This window comes from Physeter macrocephalus, chromosome 2, assembly GCF_002837175.3.
Source record: "Physeter macrocephalus isolate SW-GA chromosome 2, ASM283717v5, whole genome shotgun sequence".
Classification (NCBI taxonomy): Eukaryota; Metazoa; Chordata; class Mammalia; order Artiodactyla; family Physeteridae; genus Physeter; species Physeter macrocephalus.
Window position 1 is genome coordinate 134,569,564 of NC_041215.1, and position 27,075 is coordinate 134,596,638.

Genomic DNA, 27,075 nt, shown 5'->3' on the forward strand with positions numbered 1-27,075 from the left:
TTCAAATTCTGGGAAGGTCTAGCAAACAGTTACTTCTCCATCCATGTGAGTTTTATGGATTTGATCTTTTGTGTTCTCCAAAGAAATGCTGTCAAACATCCGCCATCGGAATTAGATTCTCTTGGTTGGGATATAATGGCTCAACAATGAAAACCAGTTTGTGTTTGGCACGCTTGAATTACTAATTAGATCTGCCCAAATGACCCTTGGAAGCTTTGGAAGTTCTTTCTGAAAGGGTCCTATTTTGTTTGCCATAGAGAACCCCAGGAAAACCCAGCTCCGTTTTTCAGTGGTTGTGTCTTAGTTTACCAAACTGAAAAGGACCATCCATCCACCTATCCATCCGTCCGTCCGCCCTGCCGTCCATCCAACCCACACAGATTTTGCTGAGCATCTGTGGTGACAGGCAGGGATGTCTGGGAAACATGGTCCCTGCCTGCAGAGTGTGTGGCCTCCTGTGTCTGAATGGGAGCTGCTGGGCCGTCAGGCGGCCGTCAGCGAGGTGCTGCCACGCTGGGGAGGAGCTGGGGGGCGGTTATTGGCGGGGGGGGGGCTTAGCTTTCTGAACTATAGTCACTCAGATTCTGTTTCCATTTAATATGTGAAGACATTTTGTTCTCTATTTCCGTTATTTACCAATGATATTTTCAATATTTCCTTGCATTATCTTTTATGTGATTGCAGGAGTTACTTCGCGTCCTTGCTGGGTGTGAGTTGGGATAAACCGTGAATGACAATCACAGGAAGAGCAGAGGTGGATTAAAGAGTCAGGAGCCCGGCTGGGCTGACCCTGTATGGAAAGGAAGGTAAACTGAGGCAGAGGAGAGGACCAGGAGGGAGGCACAGCTGATGGACTGGGACAGGCGACATGGGGGAACCAGGTCAGCGCTGGTGCCAGGAACCCACTGATACCATTGCTGATTATCAGGTGGAATTCGAGGGGATGGTGTCTGGATGGCGACAGGTGTCAGGCTTACAGATCATCCGGACTTTCCCCTGGGACCCCGTCTTCCCAGCCTACTCCCAGCTAATCCATTAGAACTAATGGATTCACGCCCGCCCGCCCTGACTCTGTGCCAGCTCTGGGAAGCACAGGGGTTAACGCCTGGGTGCAAGGCCATGCTCACCTTCCCCAATGCACCTTGTAGCCACATGTAGGGCACTCCCCGCTCTAAGCGTTTCCCAACTGGTTAAAAATTCTGTAATGCCTGTGACACTGACCCCGTCCCCATTACCCGCCACGGAACAAGAGCAGATGCAGCCACGCTTACGTGCCTTACAGCCCACAGCGCGTTTCCACACACCTCACTGCAGATGGCGCCCGGGGCATCCGGGGTTGGGACCCGCCCCTCCCCCCAACCCAGCCCCCCATGCTCTGTGGGGACGTGTGGGTGCTCTGACTGCCGCTCAGTTTTGCTGTGAACCTAAAACCGCTCTAAAATGGAAAGTCTGTCGTAAAAATAAAGGTTTTGCTGCCTACGTGCGTTCCCTTCTTCAGCCTGAAACTGTCTCCACGACCCGGCGGGAGGGGACGCAGCTTTCTGAGAGCAGCCCACTCGGGGCTCCCGGGCAGCAGGCCCCAGTTCCTTTATTGCCACACCTGATGCTGCACGAAAGCGGCTCAATTCTGTTTCTCTGTTTCCCTCTCCTCTCCCCCTCCTCTCTTGCCCCCTTCTCTCATTCGAGCAGCTCTGTTTTGGGGGGCCAGGTGTAGGTCTTTGCTTTACCCTTACTGAATTTCACCTTGAAAAGGCGGGACTAACATATTTATTACATTTACTGTACATCTGTGTGTTTTTTTTTAAAGATCATCCACGAACAGCCACGATGTCTTTGTCTGGGTTATTAACCAGGAGTATAAGTCTCCACGGGCTACAGAGATGTAACTGGCTGGGCTCCCCATCTGCTGATTCCTGGGCCAGCTGCTTACACCAGCACATCTGGGCAAAATCCCTGGGCCCGCTGCCCCAGGCCGTTGGCTGCGAGCCCAGCACGGAGCCCTGCTGGCTGGCGCTGAGGCACGAGCAGCATCTCGGCCCCCTTTTGTCCGGATGCGCAGAGGCCACCACGGGCCACGTGGCCCAGACGCCGGCTGCGCGGCCTCGTTAGCCCTGCTCTCCTAGGTCTCCCTCTGAGTCCAGCCCTCAGCGGCCAGACCTCTGACAAAGGAGGAAGGGGAGGAAGCCAGGGCCCCAGGGAGGGAGGGACCATCTCCCCCAGGACCCAGAGCTCAGGATTAGGATGCTCTGCTCTGCCCTGCTCTCCGGGGTGCTGCTGGCCTCCCCTCCGCCTTCTCAGGGGCGGTCTGGAGGGTCAGGGAAGGGGGAAATCAGGAGGGCGTGGGGTGCCGCGGGAGCCGGCAGCGGGACGCTACAGCCTCCGGTCTCTTCACCTTCTCACGCTGAAACGTCTCACGCTGAAGAGGGTAAGCTGACACTCTGGCCCAGGAACGGCCTTGCGCTCGGGCCACCACGAGGGCACAGCTTTCACAGGGCCGGGCACGACACAGCCTTCACTCTCCCAGAGGCCAGCTGGGGGCCAGGTGATGGCTTTGGAGTCAGATCTAGGCTTAAATCCAGATGCCAGCCCCTTAGTTCTCTTGTATTTTTGGTTGAATTAAGCACCCTGAGCCTCAGTTTTCTGGTCTGTAAAATGGAGACATTAATTCCTGCCTCATCAGGGATTGGGGCAATTAAAAGGGAAAGTGTGTATACAACTTCTGGCCAGACAACGAGTCTTCCCTGCTTCTCCATCCCCTGCTTGACCATCGTAAACACCTGAGGAGGCTGGTACCCTGCCTTGATAACTTCTTTTGTCTGCAAAACACCTATTAAATATTAATCATTTATCCCGTGTTCCTTAATTGTTAGATTTCTAATATTTCCTAGCTAAATAGATGTATATTCCTTTCCACATATAGCTTTCCTGGAAGAGGGAATTTTAAATAACATTTGTTAACTGGTACGGTAAAGGCATTTCTTAAAGGAACGCATTAGAGTTATCGTGTGTAAAATAAAGGAACCCTCCCAAAATAATGAGAACAGAACAGATTTGAACTTGTGCTTGGGAAACAGATCAGAAACTCGTTTCGCCAGCGTGTTTTCACGTGCACAGGGTGTTGTGGGCGAAGCAGACGCCTCCAGCCAGAAGTGAAATCATGACGCTTCCTAAGCGTTGCATTCTTTGCTCTGCCGAGATTAATTCAGTCAGAGGAATTCTTTATAAGAAGACGTGATGAGTAATCGGGCCCTTCTGTTATTTCACCTTCTCCAGCAAATGGCTCAGATCCATATTTTGCTGCCCTCAAGCTGCTGCGGCCCCGGCCCACATAACAGGACCGCACTGGAGCTTCCTGCCACTGATTCACCGGCACAGCCATAAAATCCCACTTTCCTTTGGTTAATTAAAGGCAAATACCTCTTTGCAATGCAGATAGCTGCTCCGTCAGTCCTGCCAGGACACAGAGGCTCACTGTACGTGATCTTTAATTGAATGACTTTCACTCCAGAGACCTCCTGGTCTTTCGTTAATCAGCTATATACACAGTAAAGGTGAAGCTTAATGAGGTGTGTGTCAGGCCCTCCAACGTGGAGTGGCCTAGGTGGATGCATGTACTGTTCCACATTTTGATAATCTGACATCCAGCATTTTGTGGTCCACATAATGTCAGTCTGCAGTGATTCTAATTAATGCAGAGATAGCTTGTCTGATATCAAGACAAACCTCTCAGTGGCAGGAGCAAATAATTTCTTGAGAGTGAGAACATCATGATCATGTCCTTGGCTCTGTCCTGGAGTCTGAGCAATTGAGCCATTTGGTGGCTGGAGAAGAGAGCGGCTTAGTTCGGAGGCTGAATAATGCAGCTGTTAGACCTGGAGCCTCTGCATCTAGACTGACCAGGCTCACGTCACGGCACTGCAACCCAGGAAAATCACTTATATGCTCTGTACCTCAGTTTTCTTATCAGCCAAATGGAAATAACAATAGTGCCATCTGACATCCAGCATTTTGTGGTCCACATAATGTCAGTCTGCAGTGATTCTAATTAATGCAGAGATAGCTTGTCTGATATCAAGACAAACCTCTCAGTGGCAGGAGCAAATAATTTCTTGAGAGTGAGAACATCATGATCATGTCCTTGGCTCTGTCCTGGAGTCTGAGCAATTGAGCCATTTGGTGGCTGGAGAAGAGAGCGGCTTAGTTCGGAGGCTGAATAATGCAGCTGTTAGACCTGGAGCCTCTGCATCTAGACTGACCAGGCTCACGTCACGGCACTGCAACCCAGGAAAATCACTTAAATGCTCTGTACCTCAGTTTTCTTATCAGCCAAATGGAAACAACAATAGTGCCCACCTCATAAGGTAGTTGTGAGGAGTGAATGAGTTAAAACAGAGAGAAGTGTAAGGTCTGTGATACGCAGATGCTCACAAAATGCCAATATTTTTAGACTCATGTTCTTCTGTTGGTTACCTGACAGTGTCAACAAAATTCAGCATTTAGAATGAGTGCATTTAGGTGTTCTTTTGGGCAAAAGGATGGGTTTCTCTTGCTTTTCCTCTGAAGAACTTAGTGCTTTGAGCTTGGTGGTTAAGTACACAGAGGCCACAAGTCAGGTTGCCGGGCTTCAAGTTCCAGCTCATCTTCAGATTCTTGGGTAACCTTGCAAGTGTGCTTGCATGGCGGAAGATTCCAAGAAGCTCAGTGGAAAAGCAACGGCTGGAAAACTAAAATAATTGAGCACATACCTTAGCTTCTGCCAAGTTAAAAGAGCTTGGTAAACACCTCAAGCTGTCCTTTTAGACCTCAAAGTGAAGGCAAGGTTCCAGGACTAAGGGCGAACTCAAAATAGACCCGCACTAACAAACTAGAAAACAAAAGCTCTGCAAGTTCAAGCTGATCAGCCAGCAACTTAACTGCCTGATAGAACCAAGCCCAGCACGCTTCAGAGTGTCAACAATGTATCATCCACAATGTCTAATGTACAATAAAAAATTATTAATCATATGAAGAAACAGAAACATGTGACACATAGTCGAGAAAAAACAAATAGAAACAAACCGCAAGATGACACAGTATTGGAATTAGCAGATAAGGACTATAAGGCAACTACTGAGTTCAAGGACTTGAAAGAAAAGATAGCTACATTGAATGAACAGATGGAGAATTACAACAGAGAAATAGAGACCTATAAGAATAAGCAAATTTAAATCCTAGAACTGAAAAGCAAAATATCAGAGACACAAAAAAATCATCCACAAGATAGGTTTAATAGCAGATTGGAGATAGTAGAAGAAAGGGTAGGTAAACTTGAATGTAGCTTAATAGAAATTATCCAATGTGGAAACTAGAGAGACAGAACCTCAGTGACTTGTGGAACAATGTGAAGCAGTCAAATATATATATATATATATATATATATTTCAGAAGGAGAGGAGAGAAAGTGGGGCAGAAAAAATATTTGAGGAAATAATGGCTCAAATTTCCCAAATTTGGCTTAAAACATATATTTACAGTTTCAATGAGCACAGTGAGCCACAAGCAGTTAAAGTACAAAGAACAAACAAAAATATCTAGACACATTATAGCCAAATGAATGAAAAGAAAGAGAAAATCTTATAACCATTCAGAGAATATTGACACATTACACACAAGAGATCAATAATTCGAAATTTTGACAACTTTTCATCAGAAATAATGGAGTTACAGAGACAATGTAATAACATTTTTAAAGTGCTGAAAGAAAAATGTATCAACCCAGAATTCTATATCCATCAAAAATATCCTTCAGAAATGGAGGCAATGTAAAAACATTTCAAAATAAAATGAAGGCTGAGAAAATCTGTTGCCAGCAGACCTGCACTAAAAGAAATGTAAAGGAAGTTCTGCAGCTGAAAGGGAAATGACACCAAATGGAAACCTGGATTGGCAGAAAGGAATGAAGAGCACTGAAAATGGTAAATGTGTGGGTAAGTATAAAATATTAAATTTTTCTGCTGAATTTCTTTAAAAGACAAATGACTATTCAATGCAAAAATAATAACACTCTATTGTATTGTTGACAACATTTCTAGATGTAAAATGTATGATAAAATCATAAAGGACAAGGGATAATAAATGGATTATATTGTAAGATTCTCACATTTTAAGGAAAATAGTACAATATTAATGCTATGTAGACTGTGTTAAGTTAAAAATGACTACTGTAATTTGTAGAGCAATCACTGAAAAATAAGAGTCATTGCTAAAAAGACAATAGAGGAATTCAAATAAAGTAATAAAAAGTACTGAGTTTACCCAAAAGAAGGAGAAACGGAAGAATAAAAAAGAAATGGGACAAACGGAGAACACACAGCAAAATGGGAGACCTAACTCAACCAGGTGAATAATTGTAAAGGGAGCAAACGCTCCAGTTCAATGGTAGATATTGTCAGATTGGATAAGAAAGCAAGACTCAAGTATGTGCTATCCCCCAAAAGGCATTTTAACTATAAAGACATTGAAAATAAAAGAGTATAAAGAAAGCTGGTGTGGCTGGTGTGGCACCATTAATATCAGACTGGGTAGACTTCAAGATAAGGAGTATTATTAGAGACAAAAAGGGACATTTCATAATGATAAAATAACCCATCAGGAAGACATAACATCCTAAGTGTGGATACATCTCATGCATACCAGAGCTTCAGCATATGTGAGGCAAAATCCAACAGAACTAAAAGGAGAAATAAAGAATTCCACAATCATAGTTGGAGGTTTTAATACCCCCTCTCAGTAATTGATGGGACAAGTAAACAACAAAAAAATTAGAAAACGAAAAAGCAAGTCAGAGAATGAGAGGAAACATTTGCAATATGTGTGTCCCACAAAGAACTTGTATCCAGAATATATAAAGAACTCTTCCAAATCTCAAGACCAGCAGTCCAGTGAAAAGTAGGCAAATGACTTGAACAGACATTTCAAAAAAGAAGTTATACAAGGACCAAAAAGCACATGAAAATGGTGGTGACACAGTTGTATCCATTTCTTCAAAGCTCACACTTAAAATGCATATTTCAGATCTGTGCACGTCACTGTATATAAATTTTACCTCAATAAAAATAGTGCAGGAGGGTCAGGAAGAGAAGGGTCTAGGTTTGAACCCTGCTCAGCCACTTGATCTCGGTGGCCTTGGGCAAGTTACTTAACCTCTCAGAGCCCCAGTTTCTTTATCTGTAAAATGGGGATGAGAAAGAACTCTTCACTGGGCTGCTGTGAAGATTAAATACAATGACACAAGACATGGAGCACTTAGCGTGTATGAGGCGCTCTATTAAATAGCTTAATGCTCGCTCTTTACTCCCCACCCTCCTTCTTCCTCTTGCCTCCCAGCTCCTCAAACTTCTCTCTCCATGAATTCCTTCAGGACAAGCAAGGGAAAGTAGGGGGGGATGTCCTAACTTGCGCAGCGTGGGGTCCCTGTGGCTGGGAGAGGAAACCCTGCTGCCATCACTTCCTCCCTGGGGCTGTTAGGAGGCGACGGAAAAGCAACCGTGTCTATGAGCGGCTGCTCGTGTGTAACCATCTCCCCTGAAAGCAGATGCAGAGCTAACATCTAGCCCCAAGTACCGGACAGTCCTTGCTCTGTGTACATTTTGATATAGTAAAAGCTGGCTTATCGGGCATGCTAGCAACTAAAAATGAACTGAACAGCCTAAGGACAACCTTGAGGGACTCAAACAAATGAAAATGAAATCCTGTGAAGTTTTAATATCAAATATAAATATTGAGTATCAGAATGCTGTAAAACTTGGTAATCCTCAAGTGTTCGTATGTATATTGTGTCTCTGTCTATCCATCTATCTATTATCTAGCATCCATCCATCCATCTATCCATCCATGTATCTTCATCATCATCCATCACCATCATCATCTATATCTAAACTATATCAGAGAATCACTGCTTTTAGGGCCGACAGTATCATTTGGTTTGACTCCTTCACTTCAGTGACGATAAAACAGAGACCCAGGGAGGTGAACAGCTTATCTAAGATCACAGTGCCGGGTGGTGTGTGCACCTTCGAGGACATGGCGTCCTCTGGCACTGGGATGTAATTGAATATCTACACTACTGCGGTCAGCTTAGCTTCCTGTGGGTTCCTCCTGTATTTCCTGTGTGAGAAGCTGACTTCAATTTATGCCACGTGAGAAAGAATTACCCCCAAATGCAAATATCTGATGCCATTATTGGAGGGAGGTGGGCTGAAAAAGGATTTAATTTTTAACGAGACCTGTGAGCACCGCAGGAAGGATTCCTGTAGCAGAAGGAGGCTGACCTGAATGGCACAGGAGGGTGTTTACGCAAAGAAAGAAGCTGTGTCTGGTTGCTGGACGCTCAGCCAGATGCAATACTAAAGTAATTTACAGGAGGATGCAATGGGGAAGTTTCAGAGGGAGGTGCATGTCTGCCTAAGGAAACGATCTGTGAGGGTCTGTGCTAGTTGGCTTAAGGACAGTAACTGCAGCATCTGAAAATGCAGTTTGAAAGGAGGAGGAGAACTGGAGACCAAGAAACGTGATAAATACCTTGAGGACGACATGCAGCATCATCTGGAGGCCATTTTTGCCCGGGTATTTCCCGGCAATGTTAGCTGCGGACAAGTTGAAGAGGTTGGCTCCCGTTTCGGTACAGATGGCATGGACCAGCAACTTCTTCCCCACCCCAGATGGACCAGCCAAGAGCAGGGATTTCACCAAAGGAGCCCTCTCATGCACTGCTTCAGAACCTAAAAAATGCAGAGGCAGAGGCTCTAAGATCCCGCCAAGAAAATAAGTGGTTCTTAGACGGGGGCTCCTCAAGGCCATGACTCCATGGCATGACACCAGTCTCAGCAACAGTGATGGATGTGTGGAAGGCATTTCTCACCAGGGGCACGCCTCCTGTCTCAGCCAGCTCCGTGACACCTTTGATTTGTATGTCAAGGTGGAGCTGTCAGGGCTCCTTGGGTGTTCAGTACATTGCTTCTCTCTCACCCCTCACCCCAGCACCCCCCCCACACTCATAATTTTAGAGGACATTCCTGTGGTAACTAACCTCTGGCATTTTGGGGAAAAAGGGCTGGCAGTCTCTCTGCTTCTCAGCGGCACTTCACCCTTTGAAGGCTCGGGAAGACGAATGTACGATGGACGGGAGATGCAGGGGAAAAGGGGGAAGAAACAAGATCCAGGCAGCAGTAGCCTGGCGTTTTAAAAAATTTTTATTTTATACTGGAGTATAGTTGATTAACCATGTTGTGTTGGTTTCAGGTATACAACAGAGTGATTCAGTTACGCATATACATGTACCTATTCTTTTCCAGGTTCTTTTCTCGTACACGTTATTATAGAATCTTGAGCAGAGTTCCCTGTGCTATGCAGTAGGTCCCTGTTGGTTTCGTCTGTCCTGGTTTCTAGGCTGTCGATAGGGGCAGAGTCAACCTGACCCTTGATAATAAAGGACGTGAATTATTAGGTCACTCAGAGGTCCCTGCCCCGTGCTCTCAACCTCATCGTCCACCTCCTTCGAGCCCAGATTGGAACTCGGGCTTGATTTCTCCCATCATCCTGAACACGAGCAGAGCAGACGTCAGCACTAAGTAATGAGAGAGTGGACAGAATGAAATCCGGTGAAGGCTGTGATTGGAACATCGGCTATCACACTAGTTTGCTTTTGGTCAACTGCTGGGCTCTTCTGGATCAGCTGTAAACATTATCAACATTCTAATTATTATTGTGCTTCTCTTTTTTCTTGTGTGATTGACAAGACTTAGGGAATTTAATCATTACAAAGAATTTTTTTTTTTTTTTTTTTTTTGCGGTACGCGGGCCTCTCACTGTTGTGGCCTCTCCCGTTGCGGAGCACAGGCTCTGGACGCGCAGGCTCAGCGGCCACGGCTCACGGGCCCAGCCGCTCCGCGGCATGTGGGATCCTCCCGGACCGGGGCGCGAACCCGCGTCCCCCGCATCGGCAGGCGGACTCTCAACCACTGCGCCACCAGGGAAGCCCTAGAAACAATTTTTATAGTTACCTACTACACTCCGCAAAAACTTGGAAAGTAGTTTTGAGCAAGTTCTCTATAAAACGAAGCTAAACGGGCACGCTTCCATTGTGGTTAGCGTGGGAAATGGCAATGTGTTATGGTGAAGCAGACCTCGTTTTCCACAACAGCAGAGAGATGCCATTCTTCCCGTCTCCCGTTCAACACCTGGATACTGAGGGCTCAGTCTGGGGCCTCGGCTGGGGGCCGCTGGGGATGCTCATGCTGAAGAGACAGGATTTGCCGTAAAGAGTTTATGGCCGGGGGGAGCTAAACTTGAGAAGTAACTAGAAGGGGAGGAAAAGACCCGTGCTAAGATCCGTGAGAGAGACAGAGATTCAGGGAAGAAAGGACTTCCCATCTGGGGGAGGAGGTGGGTGCACGGGGGTGAGGCGGGCCGGACTTCAGAGAGAGGGGCTGCGTCTGGGCTGGCCGGTGAAGAACGGGCAGAGTGGAAGGGGGCGTCTGAGAAGGATGCAAGAGGGGGACGCAGTGACCACAGCCTGGAGCGGAAGGTCAGGCAGGTCCTGGGGGGGGCAGATGATTCTGGTTGACGAGGTAGCTGGGGTCAGCAAGGGGGTGGGGCGGAGAGTGGTGCCAGCTGTCGGGGTCCCTGGAAGATGATGAGGGTTAGAGTGGTGGCCGAAGCCAGGGGGCCAGGAGAGTTCCGGAAGGGGTGGAGGGAGGGGAGAACAGTGCTGAGGACAGAGCTGGGGGAGGGGCAGCAGGAGGGGAGGGGCATAGGCGGGGGAGACCCGGACACGTCAGTCATCTACCCCAGGGATGTGACTTTCCAGAAGGAAGGGGGTGGTCACCGGCGTCGTGCAGAGGTGGAGAGAGAGGTCCAGAAAGGCCTCTGGACAGCTCATCAGACGGCAGGGCGGGGGGGGGGGGCCGGGCAGTTGCTGGGGACAAAGCTGCCACGGCGTCCATGGCTCTAGCTGCTCATGTCGCCTTTCAAGGGCAGTTTGAAAAATTGCCTAGAATTGCTAAGAGACAGCGGAAATTTCCAGGCTTTTGTGCGTTCGCCCTTTTCAACTTTTGGAGGATTAAAGAATCACAAGGAAGCCAGTGTTCCGTGTCCTAAGCCCAGCTCCGCCCCTTCCAATCCCGGACTTGGAGAAAGCTTGGAGAAAGCTTGGAGAACTTGGAGAAAGCTCCTCAACATCTTGGAAAGGCTTTGCTCGTCTGTGAGAGCTGTTCAACGCCCACCTCTGCTGGGAAATGAAACCGCACAGCAAACGCAGCCTGTGGGCGCCCCATGAGCGCCCTCCTCCCTCGCTTCCCTCCCTCCCTCCGCGCTGCGGGGACAGTGATGTGTCCGGGGCGGGGGGCAGTGAGCAGGTGAATGCTGACCGGATGCTTCCTGGGCATATGCCCTTACTGCCCTTACTGCTTTGAAAGTTCACACCTCGTCCTGGGAGCCCTGGCTGAGGCTCCTGGAACCCCGGAGGCCGGTGGCAGCTTTGTTGCCTGGCAGGGTGGGAAGTGGCCTTGCGGTGTGTCCTCAGTGCCCTCTTCCAAGTGGCCGCCTTGGCTAGTCCTGGCAGTGGTGACCTCAATAATCAGACCAACAAACGCATTCCCTTTTGTGACCGGATACTAGTTTAGATGTATGAAATTTAGACGAAGCCCTGGCAGGCTGCCGTGGGAGCGAACTTCTCTGTCTGACTTGTTTGTACAGTGCAAACTCATGAACAGGTCATGAGAACAAACGCCCCGCTGACTCTGGGGCCTGGGGAGGTCAGCCACCAGCGAGACTTCAGGTTTCTCATTGACAAAAGGAGGGTCCGGGTGGGACGCCTCCCAGGCACGCTTCTTCCAGAACCCTCAAGTCAGCTTGGAGACGACACCCATCACCTTGTATCTGCCAGTGGAGTATGCAAACACACCACGCGCTCACCTGTGAGGAGTTCCCTTAAAATCTTGACACCTCTTGATGTTCTTGGCTCTACTGCCTTCCATCACTCTGTGATGAGGTTTGAGGGCTAATCTGTTTATTTTTTTTGTGGTGCGCGGGCCTCTCACTGTCGCGGCCTCTCCCTTTGCGGAGCACGGGCTCCGGACGCGCAGGCTCAGCGGCCGTGGCTCACGGGCCCAGCCGCTCCGCGGCACGTGGGATCCTCCCGGACCGGGGCGCGAACCCGCCTCTCCCGTTGCGGAGCACAGGCTCCGGACGCGCAGGCTCAGCGGCCGTGGCTCACGGGCCCAGCCGCTCCGCGGCACGTGGGATCCTCCCGGACCGGGGCGCGAACCCGTGTCCCCTGCATCGGCAGGCGGACTCTCAACCACTGCGCCACCAGGGAAGCCCTAATCTGTTTATTTCATTTACACGGACCCCATTAAATATTGTATATTGATTTTGTTGACCCCAAATTATGTTGATCCCCAAGTATTATATATTTGTGTCATACATGTATTTTATTTATGTTGACCCCTATTCTGTTGACTGCTTCTGACATGAAGTTGAGAGAAGAACGAACTCTTTCTTGCCAATAGGTTTAAGTTCTTATTTAAGTCAAAGTGGAATAAGATGAGAAGTGTCCAAACGATTCCCATCTCACTTTAAAGCAAATTAAGCAAACAATATGCGATTTCTAGTTCAGAATGGTCATCGGAGCACGGCCTGGCCGGAGTTCCTGCCCCTGCCCCAGGTGACGCAGTCATGAAAACATAAATAAAAGTGAACGAGAGGAGCAGGTATCTGTCACGGAGAGCCCCGACTTTCCCGCAGACTCTGGTCCGTCTGTCTGAACGGCCATGATTGAATCTCCGTGGAAACTGGCAGAGCCTTGATTCTTTAGATCCAAGAAATACACTTGCGCTGACTCCCGAAGGGCCGGCTCTGTTAAGGACCCAGTGACAGAGCCTGTGTGTAACAGGTAAGCCTAACCTCAGCCTTTGTCTAATTTGGTCACTTTGAATCGCAGGTGCTTGCCTCGGTTACCATCTCTCCAGATGACAGCTTCCAGGACCTTCAGAATGCTAACCAGACATTCAAAGGTGCTAGCGATATGCTTCCCGGGCGGTACCTTTCTGTGCTCCAGGATGCTCTAGCCCAGCAGAACGACCCTCACTCACAATTCTCAGTGGAAGAGGTAAGCTGCAATGCACACTGATGACGAGCAGGAACACACGAGTAGACACGCCTGCTTCTAGCAAAGGCACGACAGGGCAAGTGGAGTCCTTACCTAGTGGCAGGATCCCGTACAGGGTGATGAGCTGTCGGACATCCAGGAGGGAAGGCATGGGTTCTATGGACACCTGGCGAAGAGTAGTCCCCAAGTAGCTGTAGTCACCTGGGGAGAAAAAAAATAGAGGACAAATGAATGGGAAACTACGCTACTCTGAGTTGCATAATTTGGACGCTTGCGAAATTGACACAGGATGCAAATTTAACATTTCTGAGCAAATCTAATCGTATTATGGAGAGTCATTATAAAGAACTTCTCAGATAAAGGCTTGAAGAAAAACTGTCCAGCCGCAAAAGCATTTCTATACTCACGACAATAACTGGGAATTATGTTGAGTATGATACTAACCTCCCAGTATTTTAAAAAATAACCTTTGAGTGTTGAATATGTGAAGAGCAAAGTTCTAAAATGAAGAACATACAAAGTAAACTAAAACACGGCAGGTTTGGTTTAATTTCTATTCCAAGAGATTATGTCTAACATTTGCACAAACTTTAAAAATAACTTACTTAAGACGGATGTGAAATTGGTATTGAAGCCGTGTAAATCTGAACCTGAAATGCAATCATTTGCAAGGTAGGATCTGAGTCTAATTTAGGACAAATAGAAACATCTCCTTTTGAGGGTGATATTCATTAACATTTTTATCGTTTTTAAAAGGATTACCAAAGGAATAATATCGAAATAAATCTTTACAGGTTTAATTAGAAGGCATCAAAGAGCTTAATTGTAACTAGTCATAAATCTGAAGTGTTATTTTCTAACTAATTTAGATAAGGTCACCACGAAAATTAGTTTTGCTGCCTTCATTTGTCATGAGGACGGACGTTTACATGCTCATATGGTTCTCTCTTGATTTGTACCTGAATCTGAAGGAAAAATATTCGATAAACGAATCACAATCTCTTGATGTTTTTTTTTCCTGACTTTTTCTTTTCATAACATGTATGGATCTTGCAGAGCTTTCAGTGTTATACAGGTACAACAAATGCCTTTATGTGTGTATGAAAACACTGAAGAAATACATGTTGGTGTCTATGAAATCCTGAAACTATCAAGGGCTTTAAGCATTTTCAAATGCTAAGAAAATGAGAGTTAAAATCCAGATAATGATTGCTGTTTTGCTGTGGGCCGGAGCCTTTCAGAGCCTCCGCATGAAAAAAAGTCCTTGGCAAGGGCAATGGTCTTGGTGAGGGAAATGAGTGATAATGAAAGCGTCTATTATGGCTTCCGATCTGCACGCTTTTTAACGAGCAGGTAATAAATAGAAGAGCGGTTCATTTCGCCTTCACTAGAGCAGGAAGGGATCCTGCAGCCACCGTTAAACCCAGCACTTATTGCTGTAAACGTGACATTAGGGGGGCATAAAAGTGACCCCATTTTCCTGCTTAAGTAAATCCAAGTTAACACCCAGATGCGCCATATTTTCTAGACCCTACTTAGACAGAGGAAGTTGGACTGGTGGGTGTCGGTTCTGATAGAAGGAACGACCCTTTGCCAGGTGAGGAGACTCCTTCTGAAAGTGTGTTACTACGTTTCGCTATCGCCCCGCACGGAAGCCATAAGCCCTTCCCATGGACTCATTCAGAATTTAGAGACTTCGGGATTCCCTGCACAGACACCGGGTCTTCCACGTTGCGCAAGGGAAGAAGGAAACAGCAGATGCAGAGGTGTTGGCGATAGAAAGCATGAAAAAGGGCCAGGAAACCTAGGACCACAGCGGGAAAAGAAACAGGGCTGTGTTATGGGTAGGATTGTGTCCCCTTAAAAATCCGTATGTCAAAGTCTAACTTCCGGTATCTCAGAATGTGACCTTATTTGGAAACAGGAACATTGCAGATGTAGTTGATGAAGCCGAGGTTATTAGGGTGGGTCCTAATCCAATAGGACTGGTGTCCTTTATGAAAAGGGGAAGTTTGGACACAGACACACACACAGGGAGGAGGTCACGTGAGGGATGAAGGCAGAGATGGGGTGATACAGCGGAAGCCAAGGATCACCAGCGACTGCCAGCAAACCACCAGGGGACAAGACGAGGGATGAGAGGAAGAGGTCAGTTTAGGCCAAGTGAGCCCCAGGGCAGCTCAGCATCCTGGCAGGGGAGGACTGACAAGTCCAGGGAGCAGGACAGAGGTGGGGGCTTGAAGGGGCTCTTAGGCTACAGCCAACAGATTTCTGCTCAGAGCCTCCAGAAGGAACCGGCACTGCTGACACCGCGGTGTTGGACTTCTGGCCTCCAGAACTGGGAGAGAGTAATTTTCTGCTGTTTAAGCTGCCCTACTGTGGTACTTGTTAGAGCAGTCCTAGCAAATGAACACAGAAGGAGGAACTAATCGTAGAGGATAGGAACATACGAGCACACTTAACAAATAAGGAGAAATAAAAAATATTTGAGGAATCAAGGTGAAATCAGCTTCTAACGTTTCCATTCTACCCCTCAGAGCATTGAAAAGAGAATAAAGAACAGACAATTGATGAAAAAATAGTAGCCTCTTTAAAAAGTTACTCAAAGAAAAGAAGTGAGAGAACACAGGAGGCCTCAAGTCAGCAGACAATGCTCATAGGACTTGGGGCCTCCCACCTGCACCAGGACATGCCAGCTCTGCCCCGGGCACTGCCAGGGCTGCACAGAGCATCTTCTGATGATGATAAGCACGGTGACACATGCTACGTGATTACAAGCCAGGTTCCTGAATTGTTTATACAATAAAAATTTATGTTGGATGCAGGCTACCGGCTTCCAGAATGAGGTCGACAGAGAGACTTCTCAGGTTAACTTTTTGTTGCAACAGCTCTGCCAAGACTATGCACCCTGGGGCCCAGGTATTCCGGAGCTTCAGATGTTTTTCACATGTAAGGTCTAGGTCAAGTCTCCTAAGGTGGGATTTGGGGGAACCCGCTGAATCTTCTTGCTCTTAGGACAGGCCCTGGACGCCAAGGACAAAGTGAGAAGCAGCCCTGGCCTGGGTGTCAGTGTTCCCACCGAAGGCAGCGGCTCCAGAACCACAGGCAGAGCCAGGTAATTTAGGGGAGTATTGGCTGTGTTTGTTCCCTCTGCATTTTCCCCTTGAGCAGTGGCTGACCTAGGTGCCTCGTGCTTCTGCGATGTGCACAGGGAGGGAGGGGCGTGGAGGCACAGGAAGTCACAAGCCCTCTCCCTGGCAAACCCTGAGCCCGCGGAAGGATAGGTGAGATCACCGCCCCAGCAACACAGGGAGACAGCTCGCTAGCTCTGTGCCAGCACGCCCTCGAGTGCTCCATTTCCTCACTCATTAAACTGTCACGGCAATTTAGTGAGGCGCTGGCTGTTATCATCCTCATAATTGTGGAAACGGAGGCACAGAAAGATTACAGAAAGGACCAGCAAGCCAGAGGGTGGGAGCTTCAGAGGCGGGAGGGAGAAGACATTCCCAGCCTGGGCGGGACAGCTGGTCAGTGGGTCTCTGGTCAGTGGGCATCAGCCCTGGTGGCACGGAGGATGAGAGAGCAGGGGAGAAAGCCCCTCGCTGACAGAGGGCCTCAGGCAGGCACAAGTGGCCCCTGCAGGCACCAAGGGGTCTTGGAGGACGCCAGTGCCCTGAATCTCTCCCCAGCATCCAGGCACCATTTGGGAATCGAGAGCCTTGATGGTACCTGGGGGCAGGGGCGGAGGCTTGTAAGAAGGATTGAATTTGAATAACCTTGGCAGTTTAGCCCTCGTGATGCTAAGTTATGGTGATTTAAAGCATAAGGAAATGCGCTATTTCTTGCATACCCAAGCTTGTTGGGGGTGGGGGGGGGGAGTTGGGGGCTGGGCTTTGGGGGAACCAGACGTTACGAACTCGAGTTTCCTGCCTTCCGAGTCTCTTTCAGCCCTAACTGCTGTGATTCTAGTGCGTATTTGGATTTGAGTGGTGTTTAGAAAAGAGTGGAAGCCCCGCAAACAACTCGTGTCCCGGCTGTGCCGAGCCGGGCTGGCTGTGAATACAGGGTTCCCGGGCTGTGGAGAATGTCCAGACCATGCGGCCACGTTCTGAGTCTGACGGTTTGTGCTCCGTCCGCGACTGCACGGGGAGTTGCTGAGGTACAGCCAGCACCCACCCCGCCCTGCTTGTGCAGCTGCAGAAGGAGAAGGGGTAATGCCCCGAGGTTTCTTTTTCCCCTTTACTTTAAAGTCTGGCACTTGTATTAGAATACATCTTGGTGTTGGTCAATTGGAGTTGATATTCTCACGTACAAAGTGTGATCGTTCATTATGCAGTTTGCGTTTCTGTTTCAGGAAATTTTTCACGAATAAAAATTCTTAGTATTTGTTCTGTTCCTTGGCTTTGGTTTTCTTCTTCAGGGATGTGTATTATCTTTGCCTACCTTTAGTACTTGTTCCTTTCTTTTGAAACCTTTTAATCTTGTTCTTCATTTCTAGTTTTATTTTAAAAAAATTTATGTCTTTCACATTTCATTTCTCTTAAAGCATGGTTTGTGGACCTTATTCATTCTTGTATTCACTGTAATTTAGTTTTGTCCTAAAACGATTTTTCTCCTTTATTTAAAATATTCCTGGGATTTTGTGTAACTCATTTCTGCACTTTTCTAATTCCATTTTATGTATTCTTACATATCTTCTATAATTTTCTTAATGTATATTAGCTTGGTTTGAAAGAGTAGGTTCCAGTTATGTCTGCTTTGTGGGCATGTCTTTTTGTGATGATACTTTGCTCCTTATTCTTTCTTTTTTAATAGACGTCTGGCATGGGCTTTGACCTTGAAATTTTCCATTGCGTCAATTTATATGAGTTAATATTCCTATATGTTTAGAAGACAGTTTGGGTCAGGGTAGCTTTTTAAATTTCATAGAGTCCCCTCTTCTGTGGTTTTCATATATGTTATTAGCATGGTGGCTTGCTTTTTGAGATGTCCTTGTTCTGTTCCCCTCCCCCAATTTATTCTGGACCTTTTCTCTCCCTCATCTCTGTTGTTCCTATTCAATTGTGATTCTACTCCCAAGAGTTTCTTCTCAGTATAAGGTCGTGTCTTGGAAGGGTCAATTTCAGGAGCATCCGGAGGTTGGACTGTTCTCGCCCGTTCATACTTTCTGATTCTATCCATTTTCACGCATCTGCTGTTGAAGTGGGCAAACCCCTCCCAATTCCAGCTGCAGTTACTACCCTGGTCTGCTGTGCTTTCCAGTGAGTGCTTGCTGGCTATTTTGGGGTTCTTTTGTTTTTTTTGTCCCCAGTGGCTTGCACTTCGGGCTTTGAGGGGAAACTTGGTTATTTCGTTTTTGTGTTAACGTTGTCTACAGGCTTTTGCTTTTGCCATCGAGTTGCTTTGTCTATTTTTATGTGGGGATGTGGGACGATCCACTGCCATCTTTTCAAGCTAAGGATCTTAACCGGGAAAAAGAAGACAAACGTGGAAAAGACCAAAGCGAGCCAATCCTTGTGGCGATTTGACTGATTTTGCTAGACTGGGTCATTTACATTTGAGGTCACTCTTAAGAGGTTGATTTCATTTGCTTTGACCTTAAGCATCTTCAAGATGCTGCCTGGAAACTGACAAAGAGATCAGTGAGGAAGTCCAAGATGGATAAGAAATTAGTAAGAAGATGAGAAATAGGTCCATTAATTCTCTGAGACTCTACCATGTGCTAGGCACTGTACTAAAAACTAGGAATTCAGTGATAAGCAAAAAAGACATGATATGAAGAAAGAAACTAGACAAGGAGAGAGAGAGCGCTCAGAGATCCCAATCGTAAGTAAAGAGGCAGGGTTCTGCTAAAAGTGTTATTTTTTCACATGAACAGAATTAACAGAACATAATCAAGGCAATCCAGGAGAAAACCCTGCAGTACTTGAATAAGAAACACATAAAATAAATAGAAACCCAACAGATATTCCATTACATATTCTGGTAAAATCTTACACCATTAGGAAATATGAAGGCTCCTCCAAGCCCCTGAGAAGGAAATGTGGCTTTATTTCAAAGGGATTAAAGTGATCATTTTTTGCATCCAAGGGAAATGTCAGCCTTTTGGCTCCTGCAGGCCAAAACTGGGTCAGTGTAAACACTGGGATGAATAACTCGGAAATGGGTTATAATACAATTTTAAAAAGAGAGAATCCATCTGTCTACTCTTAACACCGAAACAATTTTAAAAGGAGGGTGGGAGGGAAATCTCTCCAGAAGAATGGTACCTGCTAGAAGAGGAGACAGAAATGGAATAGTCCCACTTTACAGCCACCACAGCAAAAACGGATGCAGGCAGACGTCATCGGCGGATGCCTAAACCTTTAAGATGGTTGGGAACAGAATCTCCAGAGCCTCAAACTATCCCCCACAGATTATTCACTGATTACAAAGTGGAAAATGGAGCTTTACAATGGAGAAATCTGTGGAACAGCACCTTCACACAGGGATTAAACTTAACATCACCCGTGATGGGACAAAGCGTCATTTTTGTGCCCTCAATGTGAAAGACTGAGAAGGACACGATATTACCCGTAGTTTTCCTGTAAAAAATGTTTAACATGAATCAAGTCAGGAGGAAACCATCAAACCATCAAACCGATTCAGTTGAAGGAGAGTCTGTAAAACAGCTCAGACTCTTTGAAAATGTCAGTGTTGTGAAGGACTGGAAAAGCCTGTAAATTGGTGCCGATTAAAGGAATGAAAGGGGACGAAGAAGATATGACCATCGCATCCGTGATCTCTGACGGCATCTGGGATTGAGAAAGACAAACAGTTACAAGGGACATTATTTATTAGGACTATCGGGAAAATTGATTATTAACTAGATATTACCTAGTGGTAACAGTACGACATTAAATGTTAAATTTTCTGAGTGTGATTATCTTTTCGTGGTTATGTAGGCTAATGTCCTCAGTTGATTGTAGATGTATGAAAGTGAAAATGATATCTGCATTAGGGTGGTAGGAGTATGAAGAATTTTAAGCTTTAAATATGTTTTCAGATCCTCACGGTATTTTTTAAAAATTAAGAGAAAAACATTAGTTGAAGATGGTGATAGCAAATGTCCCCTCTTTTTCCTCCCAACTACTCGTGTGGTGGCCCCTAGATGGAATTCTGGAAGGAATTTCTCCTGTGAGGACTCTGTGTTGGAAGTACCAGGGGCTGCCCCCTAGGGCATTTTGATAACCAGAGAGCATGAACAATTCCTCATTTCCTCAATTCAGCTTACGCCACAAAGAATGCCTCCAGGAACCTGGCTAGTAGGTTTGGAAACCTGCTTCTACCACATTAGGGGAGAGAGCTGGACCCATTAGATCACAGCACAGAATGAACTCAAATCAATTCAATCCAACAAACATTTACCGCAAGCCACTAAGGGCCAGATTTTAGGTTGGACAAAAGCACAGATGAAACATACTTCCGGCTGTTGGGTCCTCAAAACCCAAGGGGTGACATACATCTGTGACACACACGTGCGTTATTCTTTGTGTACTTTACCAATGTAATCAGAGAGGTTGACTTTCAGAGCCTGGATCAGTAAGCCTTCTTCCACTAGTTCCTTATACAGAGATTCGATGGTCCTGGGGATAAAGCAGACCATCTACTCTGTGAGCAAACACATCAAATCAGCAGTACTGATGTTAATCATCACATACTCAAGAGAACTTTAACCAGATCTCGTTCAAAGTACATTTGTATGTATGCAAATAAATTGATTTTTGAAGCGTTACTACAATTTAGGGATAAATTAGGCTTTTTAAAAACAATACCTGCACTCGTCCATGGGTATACCTGATGTTTCCCATTAACAAGAATTATATCTTTGGGCATGTGAGACCAGCTAACTCCTGCAGTCTGCCCTTTCATCAGCCTTCATGATGGCACAAATATGAATTAGAAATTACCCAATAATAGTAATGTAACGGGGCCATAATTATATATTCAGTTAGCATCTGCAAGCTGTAGTAAATCATCAGTCCTTCGCGAAATTGACGTTTCCTTTTAACTCCATAGCATAATAGTTTAAAAGAAATATCTATAAAAAACAAAGGCTTATAATGGAAATCATTTTAATGTGAAAGACAAAATATTATAATTTTTTAGGAGGATGTTATACTCTTCCATAGTGTTTACAGATGACAAAACCTCTTCTCTAAGGGGGCCTTGGGCATGTAGCCAGCATAGTGGTAATTTATACTATTTGAGGAGAAAAATGGAGATAGTGGAGGTAGTATCCCACTTAATGAATGAAACTCCCAATGAAATTAACTGGGGCTTGGCTTGCTGGAATTCAGATAGATCATGCTCAAATACGGTTCAGCAGAGTCCTTCGAGATGTTTTATCTTTTCCCTTTTCATTTTTAGGGGCCTGATGCTTTGGTTCAACCCAGTCTTTCTTTAGGCTGAAGAATTGTAAATATAACTATTTTTAAACTGTTCTTTGATTGTTCAATGATCCAAGTTAGTGTGATTAAAAGAGACTCAAGAACATCAGTGAGATTCAAGCCAAATACCATCGGGATAGATGTTAATTCAATGACTCCAGTCTTTGGTTGACTGAAATTTTATTCTATCAAATATATTTAAAATAGTGTGCCTTCAGCTGAGAATTAAGAAAGTTTTAATTGTAATGGAATTTGGGATGACAGTATTTGACCTATACCAAGGCAGTATCAACTGTAGTGTTTTGTTTTGTTTTTTTCCTGCGGTACGCGGGCCTCTCACTGTTGTGGCCTATCCCGTTGCGTAGCACAGGCTCCAGACGCACAGGCTCAGCGGCCACGGCTCACGGGCCCAGCCGCTCCGCGGCATGTGGGATCTTCCCGGACCGGGGCACGAACCTGCGTCCCCTGCATCGGCAGGCGGACTCGCAACCACTGCGCCATCAGGGAAGTCCAACTGTAGTGTTTCGACTTGTATATTCATTTAACATAAGCATATGCGTAAAATATTAACATAAAATTGAATAAGATTCTCTAAAATAATCCAAACCAAATATCTTCAGACTCCGGGAACACAAATCTATATTTGGATCTTTCCAGTGAAAAAAACTCTTGCGACAGAATAAAAAGTTTCAACTCTAAAACTACCTTATATGGCTACCTAATATGGCTGAGCCAGTTTGAAAGCCCTAGGCCCCCTTTTGTCTGGGCAGCCAACCTACCAGCCTGGGGCTGCCTTGAGTGAACAGAAAAGCATCATGCCCAGGAATGGTCAGGGAGGAATCCTAATTGTAAACTAGTAATAGATCATCCTAATCATTAACCAGGAAGTGGCTGAGAAGAGATGGTCCCTTTCTGAGCACGGCCACATACAGTGACCAGGAAGAGGTGAGGGAGCTAAGAGTGATAAATCTATTTAAATTGATTTTTCAGGAGGCCATTATAATACTCAACAATAACAATCCCTGGGAATGGCAGGGAGCATGAAATGTCCCTTGAATACCTTGACTGTCAGCACACCGTTGAGTAGTTTTGTGATGGGAAAAAAAATAAAAAAATAAAACCACCTTATGAACTATGATAAAAATACTGATTTAAGGTTTATACTAACTGGATGAGAGAAACAAAAGTTGTCTTACCGTGTCTTGGCAGAGAACTAGCCCATTTACTGAATCCCACTTAATGAATAACACAGAGTCTTTAAAATTAAAATGAAAAGTCTTCCAGGAATAGGATGATCAGGTATTTCTATACTTTTGGGTATAAAAGTGAATAAAATACTACTGGTCTTTCTTCATTTCACTAGAGAATTGCTGTAGCTCATTTATAATAGTTCAACTGTAAAGAAACGTATGCAAAGAACACATTCATTGGCTAACAGACACGGTCCATGAGCCACACGTGTGTGCTCTGTGTCGTTAAAGCAGAATTGTATTCAGTTAAGCGACTCTTTAAATGCAGAGAAGGTGAATAGATAATTTTAACTTAGTGGTCAGCTCATCTTGGCAGATTTGAGTTTAGCGCTGGGTGGTCATTCAATAAGACACTTAGCAGGATCTTCTTCTCCTGAAAGCCTGAGGTAAGGACAAAGGAGAAAAGTGGCATGTGAAAGTCACTGAAAGACAGCAGTGGCCCTGCGGGTAGGCAGGGGCTGGACCTTCCTCCAGGGAAGGGACTACAACATCCCCCCGAGGAGGCGTCAGTGTTGGTGCATCGGTAGATGGGCTCCTCGCCGGGAACTGGGCGCCTGAGCCTCAGAATGCTGACCAGGCCGCGGTCAGCCAAAGCTCTTGACCTTGAACTTTTCCCTAAACAATGGAACGGCATGTGAGGAAGCCTGCAGCTCCTCCCTCTAGCGATATCCTGTAGGAGCCTTTTCTCCCCAGAGCCAAAGCCCACACCAAGGCTGGGTGTCTCTCCAGAGACTGCCTGCCAGGGCCCTGGGCGTGTGCACCAGCTCTGGGGTGCTCTGGTCCCCACTACTCCTGTGGATGGTTCCAAGCTGGCTTCCTCTCTCGTGGGTCTTTTTTTTTTTTTTTAAACTCTTCATTTCACCTTTGTTTTTAATTTTTTTTTTTTTTTTTTTTTTTTTTTTTGCGGTACGCGGGCCTCTCACTGCTGCGGCCTCTCCCGTTGTGGAGCACAGGCTCCGGACGCACAGGCTCAGCGGCCATGGCTCACGGGCCTAGCCGCTCCGCGGCACGTGGGGTCCCCCCGGACCGGGGCACGAACCCGCGCTCCCTGCATCAGCAGGCGGACTCCCAACCACTGCGCCACCAGGGAAGCCCTGTTTTTAATTTTTTTTAAAAAATTAATTAATTAATTAATTAATTTTGGGCTGTGTTGGGTCTTCGTTTCTGTGCGAGGGCTTTCTCTAGTTGTGGCGAGCAGGGGGCCACTCTTCATCGTGGTGCGCGGGCCTCTCACTGTCGCGGTCTCTCTTGTTGCGGAACACAGGCTCCAGACACGCAGGCTCAGTAGTTGTGGCTCACGGGCCTAGTTGCTCCGCGGCACGTGGGATCTTCCCAGACCGGGGCGCGAACCCGTGTCCCCTGCATCGGCAGGCAGATTCTCAACCACTGCGCCACCAGGGAAGCCCTCGTGGGTCTTCTTTCAAGCAGAGTTTGGGACTGTATCAGTGCACCGAAAGGGGAACAAGGGGACACCCCAAACAGGGAGCAACACCTGTTACCCATTAACAAACCCACGGGAAGAAGGGTATACGTTCAAAATGATTTCCGACATTCACTTCCTAGGGATTTTAATTAAATTCCTTGAAAATGTTTGAAAACCTAGGCCCTATTTATTTCCGATATTAAAGCACTGAAGGCCATTTCAGCTTAAAAATGAGCGTTTATAATTATTCGTTACTATCAAAGTTCAGCCGATGAAGCTCAAGGATCCTTTTACAAGGAGACAAATCCTCATCCTTTCCTTCAAGGAGCATTTATGCAGGGCCTCGGCGGGCCGGGCCCAGGGGCGGGCATGTAATATGAGCTGTCTCTGCCCTCAAGGACTGCAGTCTCCGTGTTCCCTCAAAAGCTGTAGCAGGATGCTAGTTCTCAAAAAAATTTGAGAACCCCATGAATTTTAAAACTTAAAGAAAGTCACACGGCCTTAGAAGTGATGGGGCCTGAGTCTGCCTTCCAGGCCCCCCCCTCTCCACTGCGTCTCCCCAGTCGAGGATGCTGGCCTGCAGGCAGGACTGCAGAGAGGTCTCCGTGCTCTCCCCCACCATACTCTTCCAGGATGAGGGGGTGTGGTGTACAGAGCGGGGGGGGTGGGGGTTGCCTTTCCCAGACCGGGCCAAGGACTCAGGCCACGTCCTATGCTCTTTTCTGGGGTGCCCCCCACCCCAGTGTGCACCCCTCACCTGTCAGCCGTTGGGTCTTTATCCTTCTTCCCCACTTTCCATTTTTTGTCTTTCTCCTTTTTATTTTTCTGGAAGAAAATGGAAAAAAAAAAACCCATTTAGTAAAAACGAGCTTTGTGCAAACAAGAAAAATGAGCTCTAGGAATTAGCTAAGGAAGCTGATTTGGGGTGGTGGCACAGGGGAATGGGAGGTGGGAAGTCAATCGCGGTACACGGAGCTGCAACACTGACTTCATGAACATAGGGACTGGCAAGTGAGGTGGCCGCCCGGAAACCTGCATGGACTGTGAGGCCCAACAGGCCCCGAGCACTCTGGTTCTTCTTCTGGGCCCTGGGACGCTTGCTACAAAGGATGAGAGTGCCGAGTGCACAGGCAATCAAGTGTGCTTTTCTTTGGAATCTGATCACCTCTCTGTTAGCATCAGGACCCAAACCTGGAGCCCAAAGAGTGAGGCAACCATCCAGCTTTGGTTCCCAAAGGGCTTTGCACTCAGATCCTTGTGCTGGCTGGAGGGCAGTGCTCAGAATGTGGTCCGTTAAAGCAGTGCTTATCGCTGCACTATTCTGTCTAAAATATCCACCGGTAGCTCCCCACGGCCCACAGGATAAAGTTAAAATTCCACAGCCTGGCCCCTATCTTGCTTTGTTGTCTCATCTTCTATCTCAGGCCTTCTCAGGTGACTCTTGCTCCCTATCATTTCATTCATGCTTTCATTTATTGTTTTTATTGCAGCATAATGTACATAAAGTATACCCACATCAGGTTGATTAACATTTTACATTTAATTTTTACATATAACCATATAACTACCACCCAGTTAAAAATACAGAACGTATTTTCACCATTCCTGAATTCTCTCTCACACTGCTTTCCGGTCTGTAGGTAACCACCACTCTGACTTCTCTGGGTATTCGCACTGCCTGTTCTTGAACATGGAATCTTACAATATAATCTCTTTTTAAAAAAATTTAACATCTTTATTGGAGTATAATTGCTTTAAAGTGTTGTGTTAGTTTCTGCTGTATAACAAAGTGAATCAGCTATATGCGTATGTATATCCCTATATGCCCTCCTTCTTGCATCTCCCTCCCACCTTCCTTATCCCACCCCTCTAGATGGTTGCGAAGCACAGAGCTGATCTCCCTGTGCTATGCAGCTGCTTCCCACTAGCTATCTATTACACATTTGGTAGTGTATATATGTCAGTGCTACTCTCTCACTCCATCCCAGCTTACCCTTCCCGCTCCCCGTGTCCTCAAGTCCATTCTCTGCATCTGTGTCTTTATTCCTGTTCTGCCCCTAGGTTCATCAGAACCATTTTTTTTTTTTTAGATTCCATATATGTTAGCATACAGTATTTGTTTTTCAGACTTACTTCACTCGGTATGACAGACTCTAGGTCCATCCACCTCACTACAAATTTCTCAATTTCATTTCTTTTTATGGCTGAGTAATATTCCCTTGTAAATATGTGCCACATCTTCTTTATCCATTCATCTGTCGATGGACACTTAGGTTGCTTCCATGTCCTGGCTATTGTAAATACAGCTGCAATGAACATTGTGGTACAGGACTCCTTTTGAATTATGGTTTTCTCAAGGTATATGCCCAGTAGCGGGATTGCTGGGTCATATGGTAGTTCTATTTTTAGTTTTTTAAGGAACCTCCATACTGTTCTCCCTAGTGGCTGCATCAATTTACACTCCCACCAACAGTGCAAGAGGGTTCCCTTTTCTCCACACCCTCTCCAGCATTTAATGTTTGTAGACTTTTTGATGATGGCCATTCTGACCAGTGTGAGGTGATACCTCATTGTACTTTTGATTTACATTTCTGTAATGATTAGTGATGTTGAGCATCCTTTCACGTGTTTGTTGGCAATCTGGATATCTTCTTTGGAGAAATGTCTCTTTAGGTCTTCTACCCATTTTTGGATTGGGTTGTTTGTTTTTTTGATATTGAGCTGCATGAGCTGCTTGTATATTTTGGAGATTAATCCTTTGTCAGTTGCTTCATTTGCAAATATTTCCTCCCATTCTGAGGGTTGTCTTTTTGTCTTGTTTATGGT

General features: G+C 46.2%; 1 protein-coding gene across 1 annotated transcript in view; it reads right to left on the reverse strand.

The window, feature by feature from the left end:
* IQCA1 (IQ motif containing with AAA domain 1) overlaps positions 1–27,075 on the reverse strand; it is a 175,459-nt gene that overhangs the window by 32,683 nt on the left and 115,701 nt on the right. Inside the window, exons 12-15 of the mRNA XM_024124784.3 lie at positions 25,007–25,074; positions 20,690–20,772; positions 13,241–13,348; positions 8,560–8,759 (exon numbers count right to left, since the gene is read on the reverse strand). Of these exons, the coding sequence (XP_023980552.1) occupies positions 8,560–8,759; positions 13,241–13,348; positions 20,690–20,772; positions 25,007–25,074 (459 nt within the window). The remainder of the gene's footprint in view (positions 1–8,559; positions 8,760–13,240; positions 13,349–20,689; positions 20,773–25,006; positions 25,075–27,075) is intronic.